Source organism: Morus notabilis, unplaced genomic scaffold (genome assembly GCF_000414095.1).
Source record: "Morus notabilis unplaced genomic scaffold, ASM41409v2 Scaffold63, whole genome shotgun sequence".
NCBI lineage: Eukaryota > Viridiplantae > Streptophyta > Magnoliopsida > Rosales > Moraceae > Morus > Morus notabilis.
In genome coordinates, this window is record NW_010365950.1 from 592606 (window position 1) to 605687 (window position 13082).

Genomic DNA, 13082 nt, shown 5'->3' on the forward strand with positions numbered 1-13082 from the left:
GCAATAACATTATGGCAAAGTATTTAAAAAGTCACTACCTGGGAGGTGCCCATTTCATAAGAAGTAAAGTTTTTAATACAAATTGCACCATGTGATCAGAACATAAATTGAAAGAAACAGCAAATCCAGCAACAGTTCCGAAGTACAACACAACTCAATAAAAATGAATACAACATAATCCTTAAAAAGCCTCATAATTAAGAACAACGACCATCACTATCTAAGCCTCATAATTAAAAAGCCTCATAAATAGATACTCCTCATTGCTTTCTCCACCAAAATGACCGGCGTTAGGGGGAAAACTAGGCATGTAATAGGGTGGTTGATATTGAAAGTTAGGGGGATGGGGAGTAACATTTGGGGTCATGTTTTGGGTTCATGGGTGTTGGGGCTGCACGTGGTGAGGGGGTTGAGAAAAACTGGGTACTTGTGGTTGGCCAAAGTTAGGAGGTTGTTGGCCATAGATAGGGGGTTGTTGGTAAAAGTTGGGTGTGGCCATGAAGTTTTGATACGGGGCTGCATGAAGTTGGAGGCCATGGATGGAGGGGGCATGGAGCATGGCTGGGTAGTTTGATTTGTTTTAGAGGTAATGGTCTTCGTCACGAAACATACCCTTTGCGTCTCTGTCATATCCACAAAAAAGTTATTGCATGTGCGGATACCACGCAATGGCCTCTAAAAAAGTTACACTAGAATCATCATCAAGATCCATTCCCTTCACAAGCTCTTGGCACTTCTGCAGAAGAGAAAGGGTCGTATGGCTCTGAGTAGCACTGGAACTGGTAGCTTTGCTACTATGCCTAGTTTCTATAGATGCCACAAGTCATCCAAGTAGTGCCTTAGCCTCTGGATCACCAACCGGACGTTTGTAACTGCGTGCAGATTTCTTTCCAATCCCCTTGGAGCTGGACGCAACATTCAAGCCCTTCCTGGCAGTGTTCAACCCGGCTCGCATCGTAGTGACAAAATCATCGTGGTAGGGTTTTCCAAACCCCTCGCACGAGCCCTATTTGCCTGGGTATTGCCAAAGGCCTCGCAGTATAGGTCAAAGTTTTTTAGGGGCTGCTTCTTTGCAGTATTGGCCCACTTCTTGTTCTGTGTGACAAAGCATAACGACATAAGTAAGGTTATGTTTAACACATGTCTTAAATTATGCTAAATACTGAAAAAATTGAAATTGAACCATAACACTTTACCTTAGCAAAATCATCCCAATACTCGTCAGTACATGTCATAGCGCCTGTTACAGGATCCCAACCAAGGCATGTGCTTGTGCGTAGTATAACCTCCTTATCAAACTTGCCTTTTAGACGCACTCTCATCTGTTGAACCTTGGTCGCCGTAACTGGGTCCGTAAAATGTTTTTGTAGTTCAGTAGCCCAATCTTCCTAATTTTTTTGGGTTGGTTTTCTACCGTGGTAATTACGGTTATACTCTGTGAGGCGGTGCAACAACTCCTCCTTCTGCTTTTGATTCCAATGAAGAGTCGTTTCCTCATCCTTTCCCCCTCTCGGCATCTACAATTGCAGCTATCAGCTGAATTGTGACATTCTTTTAAATAGCCAGTGTTACAACTTAGGCACATGCTCTCTTGTACTATGATCTTCCTATTTAGTTATTTGTTCGTCTTCAAATGTACTATGTGATCCGAGTCAAGAATGTGAATCTGCCTAGTCTATTCTAGGCACTAACATGAATACTTAAGTTACCAACGCTTACTTCAACCTGATGTAAAAACAGAGGTTCTAAAAACGACAGCAAGACATAAGGGGAGGGGGTCCAAAACGACAGCAAGAAAATGATAATCCCTTACTCAGTCAAGTGTATGTTAGGAGGAATAAACGGGTCTAGACTGGAAAAGTTTGTCTTTAGAAGTACGGTAGTAGTGCCTTAATTAGAAGTATTAGTATTACTTAGCTTACGGGGGAAGTTTGTTTGTTAGAGGGAAATTGTATAGAAGGGGGAAGAGGAGGGAAAGCGGTTATCGGGAAATTAACAGAAAGTTGAACAAGTATTGGAACAATTCCAAGCAAGGGAGGAAGGAGACCCTCCAAGATCTGCCAATCAGTGTATAACGATTGTTGTCAATATAATCCTTCTTTGATTCTTTCTTTCATTCTTACGATCCTACTATTAGTTCTCTATAGTTTTGTTTTCAAACAATCCATACCTTATCAGCAAACAGGTCAAAAAGATACTTCTGTACGACATTAGGGATTAATCTGGAAACAAGTCCTGCCCTACCCTACTCCATGCCGTTTGAGCTACTGGTCATGCCAATTATGAATGACAAGACGAAAATAAAAGCAAACCCATTCAAAAATATAAGCAAATAAAAATAAATATAACCTAAAAGTGGAAAAAAAAAAAAAAAAACCAAACGAGAACTTGATTTAAAATGTGCATGAACATCAATTTTTCTTTGCTTTGAACTTCTGACACCAATGTCCTAATTTGCTAACATATTCTCTTTCTAGGTTTGCAGACTTTAACTGCTGTGGAGCCGAGCGGCTAGTGTGGCTGAACTTACTTGTATCAATTTCACTCTTTGGTTTTGCTTGTTTTCTCTTAACATCATTGCATACGCCATCATGAAAGGAACATATACTGTTTTCTAATGGGGTTAGACAGAAAATACAACAATGAAAGTTACTGCAGTCTTATCTCTTTTTGCTTTTTTAAAGAATGTTTTCAAGCACTTCCTAGTGAAAAGCTTCATTAATCTTACTTTATCTAACAAATTTGTTTCTTTCTTCCAAAAATTTTATAGTGGTCGGTGGAGATTAATGGAGAAAACAAGGATAAGATAAGGCTACTAAATTCAGGTGGGTATTTTTTTATTATTGTTGTTTAATTTTCCGAAAACATTTATCTTTCCATAACAAATCTGTTTTTCCACCGTAGTTTTTTTTTCCTATATTTACTTCTAATAACTGTGATCTAAGTGGAAGCTTAAAATGCAAGCATCCTATTACGTCTTCAATTCACACAATATTAGATGTTAGGAAGACAACAGACTTAAGCTTCTTATCTTCTTCAAAGAAAATAATAAAAATGACCACTAATATTTAGGACCTATGTATACACAATAATGACCTACTCTCTGATACACAACAACAACCGCCACCCAAATAGAACATTATACACACATACACATACACAAAAAATTAAATTATAAAATATCTAAAACAAAACAAAATTAATGAACATGAACATGAAAGGTGCAGCCAAATGAGTTATTGAAATCTTAAGATACAAATGTATGTATGTACTTATCAGCTGTCGTCAAATGTTTTTTATATGATTGGTTTGAAAATACCAAACTTCTTTTAGCACCTCATCTCATGATAAGGCCATGAACCTTATGGCTACACAAACATGTGGTACGCATTTTATTGAAGAACTTTCACATTGTAAGGGCAAAAAGCTTGCATACGTACTCAAGTCAAAGACACACACACACATATCATGGAGATATCTATCTTTGACAAAGACACACACACAAATTTCAGTCTCCAAAAGGACAAAGAGCACAAGTTCATACATGTCTAACTGAGAATTTCCACAACCGAACGTTGGAGAATAAAAGTTTAATGAAAGATGTTGGAAATAACCATATCAAAATCACTCAAAAATCTTATGTAGAAAGCACGACATAGAGGCAAGAAATCCAGAGAGTCAAAAAAACACTTTCATCGTACTTGTCAACACAACCAATATCGAAAGCCCTTTTATCTCTCCAACACACCTAATGGTTGATTCCACAACTAAACTAGCTTCAAACCATGTTTTATCTCATAATCTATTCTGATTGTCCTATATGAAAATTCATAGTAATAAGTGGGAGAGTGTTTACCGTGTTTGATCCTGTAGATGAGAGCGGATGCTCTGCTTCGATTACCCCCAAACGCGAGTGCGACAGAGCCGTTAAAGAAGTTCTCCGACGGCAACGATAACGGAAACAATGGCACCGGGGACTACAGCTACGCACTCAAAAATGACGTGCCACTCTACATCGACTCAATATTACGGCCAATTGAAGATGCCGCTTCACTCTCTTCTTTCCAATTGTCTCCGTTTTGAAAATTGAAGAAGACAGGGAACACGAAGGAATGGATCTAGGGTTTGCTATTTGTTATAGAATCAGGAAAGGGGTGGTCTTTTGAGGGATTTATGGCTGAACGAAGAGAGAAAATCTCAAGCACCCTCGATTGGCACAAACCCAGCGAGTCAAAACTGGCATCTGCAACTGCTGGATTCTCACCTTTCTCAGAGATTCCGAATGTAGCAGATGGGAGATGGTGAGAGAAGAGAAGCAAATTTTCCTAGCCAAGCAGTAATGAGCTCTGGAAACGAAGGATGGGCCTCTCGTAAGCCAAGCAGTAACCAGCACAAAGGAGGAATCATACTGTACGTGCATGTGAAAAGCCTGGTATGTAGAGAATATGAACTGTAATAGTCAGATTCGAGTTATTAAAATTCGAGGAGGTAACTGATGTTTCATAACTCCAACTCTAACTCGAGTATTGATTTTGAGTTTGGATTACCGAATAGTTAACTAGACTCAAAACTCAAATTAAATTAGGTTAACTCAAATTTAATAACCCAAACGAACGCACCTTAAATAAACACTCTATATCTAAAACTCACTACTAAAGAAAAACCCATTTTTTGGGGGGAGCGGAAAAGTTTCGTCAGTTTCTCTCCCCCCGCAATTCATAAAAAAAACTTTTTATTCTAGTGGAGAATATGATTTGGTGTGCTCAGTTTCACTGTGATCGCCACATGTTAGTGTATTAGCGAGATTAGTTAGGAGAATCTGCTCGGACCGCTCATAGAGCGTGAGCAAATTGCTCACCACGTGTCAGTCTACAAATAGGCAAAGAAAAGCAAAACTGTGGAACGCGTCGCACTGAAAGACACGTGGAAAGAAGGTGGCCGGCGGCGCTGACACATGGCACACGTTCGTTGGCTGAAGCGAGTTAGTGGTAGGCCTCACCTGACGCGGACACCTCCCGCGTCTGCACCTTCAGCGCGCCACTGTGGGGGCGTGCACCGCACATGTTAATCTGAACCGTACATTGTTTTGATCCAACGGCCACTAAAAAGTCCAGTTTTATTTTTTAATTATTTTAATTTATTATATTTGTTTATAAATTTTGAGCTTATTTATGGTCCAATTTTATCCATTTCATCACTATTTCACCCAAATTTCTAAAAAAATCAATCCAACTTTATAAAAAAATGAAACAGAAAATAAAAAAAATAATTAGCCATTATAAAAAAAAGTCAGCAAAAAATATCAACATGAAATGAAAAAAAGACAAAATAATTATTCAAAAAAAGATCAAAATAAAAATCGTCATAGTAAAGAATATTCAACATTATATCCATACAACTTTTTAAAATAGTCATTTAACTAATAGAAAAGGTGAAAATTATAGTTTTTTTTATAAATTTTAAAATAATAATAGTTTATAATTTAGGATATAAGGTGTGGGGTGTGTGGAGAGAGATAAAAATAGAATAATTAGTTTTTTTGAATTAAATCTAATTACATAATTAAATATGTCATAATTGTCTTTTTTTTTTGTTATTGTATGTGAGAGTCTTTTTATCTCAGAAAATTTAAAATAAATAGAATGTGTAGAGTAAAACGAGGTGTGTGAATATAACCACCTTAAAAAAACTTGGCATTTTATTTTTGTTAATAGGCATTAACGATGTCAAACTTCAAAATCAAATTATCAACAGTAACTATATCAAATTAGATTACTAATAATTTTGAACTCTTGTTTCGGTTTTTCTTTTGGCTCTATATTTCTTGCCTCTCAAATTTTTTCCACATATGTCAAGCGTGGTTCCTACTGGGGCCTACTATTCGTGTTAAATAGATTGTGTTATGTCAACTCATTTATAATAGCAAAACAACATCAAAGCTGAATTAGTGGTGGAATTTTGGGCCGGCGGGCAGGCCCGTTGCCCAACATTTTCGGGCTTGGCGGGTAGGCCCAAATGCCGGCCCGTCCAAAGTGGTAAATTTGGGCTCGGGCTTGGGCAGTCTGAATTTGAGCAGCACGCCGGAGCCCGCCGCCGTGTAGTCGCCGTCAACTGCCGTCCGCCGGAATTTTTTTTGAATTTTTTCGGCCAAGCCCGATTTGCCCAAATGCCCGAACCGCTTGACTACCCGAATTACCTGAAAAATGTCAAAATTCTGACCGTTGGTGCCAGACCCGAAAATAAGCCTGAAAATCCAAATTTTACCCGAATGCCCGACATGTCCGAGCTGCCCAAATGCCTGAAAACCCGTCCAACGGCTAGTTTTTTTACCGTTATCGCCTGAACCTGACTTGCCGATTTCTAAAGTTGCCCGTTGCACCCTGAATTTTTTGAAAAAAAATCAATTTTTTAACCCAAAAATTTCCCTATAAATACCCCTCATCCCCCACACATTTTTGTCACTCAAACTCTCTCAATCCCTCTCAATTTCATTCAATCTCTCTCAATTTCTCTCAATCTCTCAAATCTCTATAACAATTTTTCCAAAAACTATCACATTATCCTAAAGCTCTCTCTCTCATATTGCTCTTATTTTTTTATAATGGATACTTTTGGTTACAGTGGTATTCCCGTTGACGCCCAACACAACGTGGAAGAAGGACAATTTCTCACTAATGAATTTGTTACGCAGGAATCTACTAATACGAGCCCTAATGGACGTACTAGAGGTCGTGGTCACAATGGTGGTGGGCATGGAGAAGCAACAAGTGCCAGTGCGACTGTGTCTACAAGTGTTGCAACCTCTAGGAGGAAATACAAGCGCACCTCGACAGTTTGGGATCACTTCGACATAATTGAGGAGATCAACAATGAAGGTAACACTAAACATATAGCTCAATGTAAATATTGTTTATCTAAATTATAAGGTGACACTATTCACGCCACCACACACTTGAGAAGACACTCCGAAAAGTGTCTTCAAAAGCTTAGCCAATCTGGTGGATCCGAACTTCGCCAAACACAATTATCTTTTGATCGCGTAACTGGTGGTCTAACCACTTAGAAATACAATCTGCAAGTAGATCGTATGAAAGTTGCACAAATGATAGCTACTTTAGATCAACCACTTAGTTTTGTAGAGCATCCTAATTGGCAATGATATATTAAGGTTGTATATAATCCTAATGTACAGTTCACTTCAAAAACTACTCTTAGTAAAGATTTATTAAAATTATTTAAAAAAGAAAAAGAAGCATTAATAAACCTTTTACACTCAACTAGCGGGTGCGTTGCGTTAACGGCAGATATTTGGTCTACCGTTGTCAATAAAGATTATTTAGCTGTAACCAGACATTACTTTAAAGGATTTGATTTAGATAAGAGAATATTAGGTTTTAAATGTGTTCTAGGATCACATAGCGCGGATTTAATATATAATACAATTTTAAATGTAATTGATGAATTTAGATTAAGAGATAAAGTAATGGCTATAACATTAGATAATGCTAGTGCCAATATAAAAGCAATTGAGTTCTTTGAAAATGACTTAAGTTTATTCGGTGACGGCACTATTTTCCACCAATGTTGTGCATGTCACGTAATTAATTTAATTGTTAAATCCGGTTTAAAAGAAATGGGTAATCACATTAAAAGAATTAGAGATAGTCTTGCATGGATTCAAGGTAGTAACTAAAGACAAGAAGATTGGTTTAGGTTCTTACAAACATTAAATATACCTCCTAGAACATTAGCATTAGATATGCCTATAAGATGGAACTCAATTTACATAATGTTTCAGCAATGCATCCCCTATAAGGATGCCATAACAAACTATATGTCTGCAAAAATAGGAGTATGACATATAGACGCATATGATTGGTAAATTGCTGAAGTTTTGTATCAATTTTTATGTAGGTTTCATGAAGTGACTCTAAAACTTAGTGGAACATATTACCCAACATCACCTTTAGCTTTAGGAGAACTTTTACGAATTAGTATTTTATTTAGCGAATATAGGGAGGACCCAATCTTAGCAATTTCTATCCATTCTATGGAAAAAAAAATTGATAAAATATTAGTTTAAGTTGCCTTTGTTATATGGTTTAGGTACTATTTTTGATCCTAGATTAAAATTAGAAGGTTTAGAAAGTGGTTTAGAAAATTTAGGTGAATTTGTAGGCATCAATTGTTCGGACCAATATCCAATAATAAAGGAAAAAAAATATTCGATCTATAGTAAATATGAGATTAGGTTTATAGTACCTCCTAGAGTACAGGAACCGCAACAACAAGACGAAAACCTGCATTCATTCTTGAATATTTTTGGGTTAAAGAAGAAGAAGAAGACAACTCAAACAGAAGCTGGGAGTGAATCTTCGTCAACAAGTGGTAGTGGCAGTAGCGGCGGCAACTTCAACGAGCTTATGGTATACCTCAGTAAAGGCTTAGTAGTCAACGGTATGGCAGAATCGTTTGACTTAGCTCAATGGTGGAGGGCACGGGCATTAACTTGGCCAATCCTAACTCGATTGGCAATGGATATATTTTCGATCACAGTCTCTACTATTTCATCCGAACAAGCCTTCAGTACGACAGGAAGAATACTTGAGGAACGCCGGAATGCATTGTAAAGGGATATTGTTGAAGCCTTGGTTTGCATTAAGGATTGGGATCGGGCCGATCAACGTCCGCAGGATACAATTTCGTCGGCAAGCCAAGAATGGATTGATGAATTTAATCGATTAACATTTAATTTTGAAGACGATCCTTCAACTTCAAATTAAATTGTAAATTTATAATTTGTAAATATGTATTTACTTTTGACATTGTATTTGTAATTGTATAACTTTGTAAGTTTGTAAAATTTGTAATTCGTCACAAAATGATTGCACTCTTTTTCCTTGCCAAGTTTTTATCCCAATTTGGTTTTTCTTGGTAAGATTTTTAACGAGGTAATCATAAATTACGAATTTAATATACATCATTAATATACATGATTAATTTATTCAATTGTGTTAATAATGTCTGTTGAATGTTGATTTTGATTTTTATATAATTTTAACACAAACTAACTTAATAATTATAAACATTAAAAAATATTACAAAGTATAAGCCAAATATAAGCCCGCGGCCCGTTCAAGGGCATTTTCGGGCTCCGGCAGGCGGCCCAAATTTTTTGGGCGGGTCGGGCTTAGGCTTGGGCAAAAACTCAGTATTTTTGAGCGGTCGCGGGCAGCCCGTCCAAAGTTCTAATACTAATCCGAATACAATCTATTTATCAAACTTGTCAAAAAAAGTCAACCCAAACACCACTAATTTATTAAACGTGTTAATCATATTAATCCCACAATTTATTTAAATTAATATATTAAATACATAATTAATATAATTATAAATTATTTAACATGATGATGACACATTTTAACAAATTTATTGTTTAAATTAAATTTTTCTCCATTATATAGGTTTTATATTATATCATATATAATTAAATTGTAAATGACACATATAACTAATTGTGTATGCTTGTGTCAATCTAAGTTAGACAAATTAAAGAGAACACGACTTGTTTATTAATTGTGTTAATCGGTCAATTTTTTAAAACTCATTTAGTTTACATGTTTAAGTTATTGATTTTGATTTATTGACAGCAATTTTTGAATTCAAATTTCTTGTGAAAAAAACGCTGTAACAAAATTAAAATAATGACATTAATATACTTACTAAATAGGTCCTTATTGACCGAAACCCATTTATAGTAGCTTGTTTCGCATCATGTTACATTTCGAAAATATAGGGACAATTAAAAAGAAAAAATATTTGTTGGTAATCTAAGTCCAAATTATTTATTTAAAAAAAATAATTTGTACTTGTTCCAAAATATTTTGTGGTACAAATTATTTAAGTACAAATTAGTCCTAAATTGTCTTCTTCACGCATAGAACACCAATCAAGCTAACACAAAGCATATTACGTATGGGAAGAGAATGACAAGTTCGAGATGGAGAGTATAAGGACACTGAACCACCACAGCCATACCAAAACAGCGCTCAGAAAAAGCTTCACTCCCGTCATCAATGGCTTCCTCTTTCCGCTAACCTTAACAATCCCGAACAAACCAAAACTATTCTCTTCCCTGCGTCTCTCGGTGGGGTCCTCTTTGTCCGGACAAAACAGTTCCACAGAGCACACGACCCTTCTCGTGGAGACATTCCATGAGCACCGCAAGTTCAAGACTTTGCTCAAGAGGCTAAGCAAGAATGATTCGTGCCCTATGAGATTGCTCAGAGAGGATGGGGATTGGTGTAAAGAGCATTTCTGGGCTGTCGTTAGATTCCTCAGACATGGTTCGAGAACCAAGGAGATTGTTCAGGTGCTTTTCTTGGTTTTTGCGCTCTATCTGTTTGTTTTATGTTCTCTGAGATTCTAATAGTACTAAACTTCACAATTTGGTTATTGGGTTTGGGGTTATATAGATGGTCTTGAATTCCGATGTAAACTTAACTTCATTTGACTAACTAGAAAATGCAGGAAATCGATGTTGAACACAAGACTAGGATAGTAAAGATATTTTTATTAAATTAAAAACACTTGTACATCAAGACCTTATATTGCACTCAAAAAAACAACACTCAAAATATTAAAAAAAAAAAAAAAAAAAAAAAAAACCTGCAAATACTACTGGAACTTTTCTCAAGCACTCTCTCACTACACTATCACACACACCACTCACTAATTATTTTTCTTCAAATTTGCCGTGCCTTGGGTGAAGCCAAAGTGCCTATTTATAGTTGAAATGAGCCATTGAATAAATGACACTTGGAGAGCTTCTAAAATGCTTAGGCAAGTTCCTAGAAGTTTCTCTGCGTGCACAACACGCTTCAAAACTTAATGAAAAAATGGAGAATTTACCATTGAGAGTGCATGAGTATGGACTTTTACTCTTTATTCTTGATGAATACCCTTTTATTAGTGTAATTATTTGACTAAAAAGGTTATGAATCAAGAGTAAGATAAAAATCCTGACTCATGCACTTTCAAGAGGTATTTGTCAAGATTACCCAAACTTAATCACTAACGCTAAGGCTTTATATTGGACTTGGGCTTGAATTGGGCCAGCAACTCTAGGCCGGTATTGATTTTCAATCGAATTATGGTCGTACATTTTTTTTGTTTCCTTTGGTTATTGAGATGTTCCTCGGAAATCGAATTTGGTTATTGGGTTTGGTTTGGAGTTATCTGTTTGTGTTATGTTCTCTGAGATTATAATATTACTGAACTTCACAATTTGGATACTGGATTTGGGGTTGTAGATGATATATCTTGTTTTGAATTCCGTTGGAAACTTAACTTCCATTTGGCTGACTAGAAAAGGCAGGAAATCAAATTATGATATTACCTTTTTTTATGGCACTAGTAAAAGAATGGTATTTCAAGCATTGTACTGGGTTTTGTTGTTTTCTTTTGTGCCATTAAACCATTGTTTTTATGAGCCCTAAAAAAAGGAATTTAGATTGGGAAGTTAAATATAATTAATGTTTAGGAGTCTAAATTGCTAAAGGGCTTAGGGTCTTTACGAAATAATTGATATTCTGCTTTTGCTCAATATCGAGTTGCATGATAATGGTTTGTGAAGTGTTTAAATTTAGTTGAAATTGAAGGGCTTTTTAACTTGTGAACAGGTGTTTGATCTGTGGAAGAATATTGAGAAATCACGAATTAATGAATTGAATTACTGCAAGATAATTAAAATGCTAGGTGAAGAGGGCCTGATGGAAGAAGCAGTGTTGTCATTTGAAGAAATGAAGAGCTGCGGTCTTAGTCCTACTCTTGAGGTCTACAATTCAATGATTCATGGGTTTTCTCAGAAAGGGGATTTTGATGATGCTTTAGTTTACCTTAATGAGATGAGAGAACAGAATGTGGTACCAGAAACTGATACTTATGAAGGGCTTATTGAAGCTTATGCAAAATACGAGATGTATGATGAGATAGGACTGTGCTTAAAGAAGATGAAATTGAATGGCTGCCCACCCGACCACATTACTTATAATTTGCTCATGAGGAAGTTTTCAAAAGGTGGATTGCTCAAAAGAATGGAGAGTGTATACCACACCATGATTTCGAAGAGAATGTATTTGCAATCGTCCACTTTGGTGGCGATGCTTGAGACTTATGCAAGATTTGGGATCTTGGACAAGATGGAGAAATTTTACATGAGAACTTTGAAAACGAAAACCCCTTTAGGTGAGGATTTGATCAGGAAACTGGCTGAGGTATATATTGACAATTACTTGTTCTCCAGATTAGAGACCTTAGGAGTTGACCTGTCTACAACATTTGGTGAGACCGACCTTCTATGGTGTCTGCGTCTTCTTTCGCATGCTTTTCTTTTTAGTCGAAAAGGTATGGATTTCGTTATTCAAGAAATGGAAAGAGCACACATCCCGTGGAATGTTACGTTTGCAAATATTATCTTGTTAACTCACTTGAAGATGAAAGATTTCACGCACTTGAGGATTTCTCTCTCCCAATTAACTCATTCTGTAGAACCGGATATTGTAACTGTTGGAATTCTGTTTGATGCAATTGGTATGGGTTTTGATGGGACTCGGACTCTAGAAACATGGAAAAGGATGGACTTCTTTTACAAAGCCGTGGAAATGAACACCGATCCTGTGGTTATTACCGCATTTGGAAAGGGGAATTTCCTTCAAAATTGTGAGCGGGCATACTCCTCTCTTGAGTCTGAAGTAAGGGAAACAAAGTCATGGACTTACAATAACCTCGTTGATTTGGTTTTTAAACACAAGGGAAGTGATTGCCAACAGGAGTCCAAACCAAGATATAAAAAAGGTATATGCTAGCTTGTTGAGAACTTTTGTATTCAAATTGTCAACACTCTTCCCTGTTCCTGGAAGTGCTACTTCTTTTGTATGAATTACTCATCTGGTCTCATCATGGTTAGATTTAAACTACAAATCATTACGTGCTTCAGGCACCCTTTAGACTGATTTTTCCTGCTGGTATTGTATGTCGAGGAAATCCCGTCTTTGCAACTAACATTTCAATTTGGTTCAGCA

The 13082-nt window shown here is 36.5% G+C and overlaps 1 protein-coding gene across 1 annotated transcript; it reads left to right on the forward strand.

Moving 5' to 3' along the window:
- The first annotated feature begins 9899 nt into the window (after nucleotides 1–9899).
- On the forward strand, nucleotides 9900–13076 carry LOC21404605 (pentatricopeptide repeat-containing protein At4g14190, chloroplastic). Its single transcript, XM_024172773.1, has 2 exons — nucleotides 9900–10372; nucleotides 11682–13076. The coding sequence occupies exons 1-2, from the start codon at nucleotides 10001–10003 to the stop codon at nucleotides 12864–12866; spliced, it is 1557 nt and encodes a 518-aa protein (XP_024028541.1). The 5' UTR covers nucleotides 9900–10000; the 3' UTR covers nucleotides 12867–13076.
- Nucleotides 13077–13082: the final 6 nt, after the last annotated feature.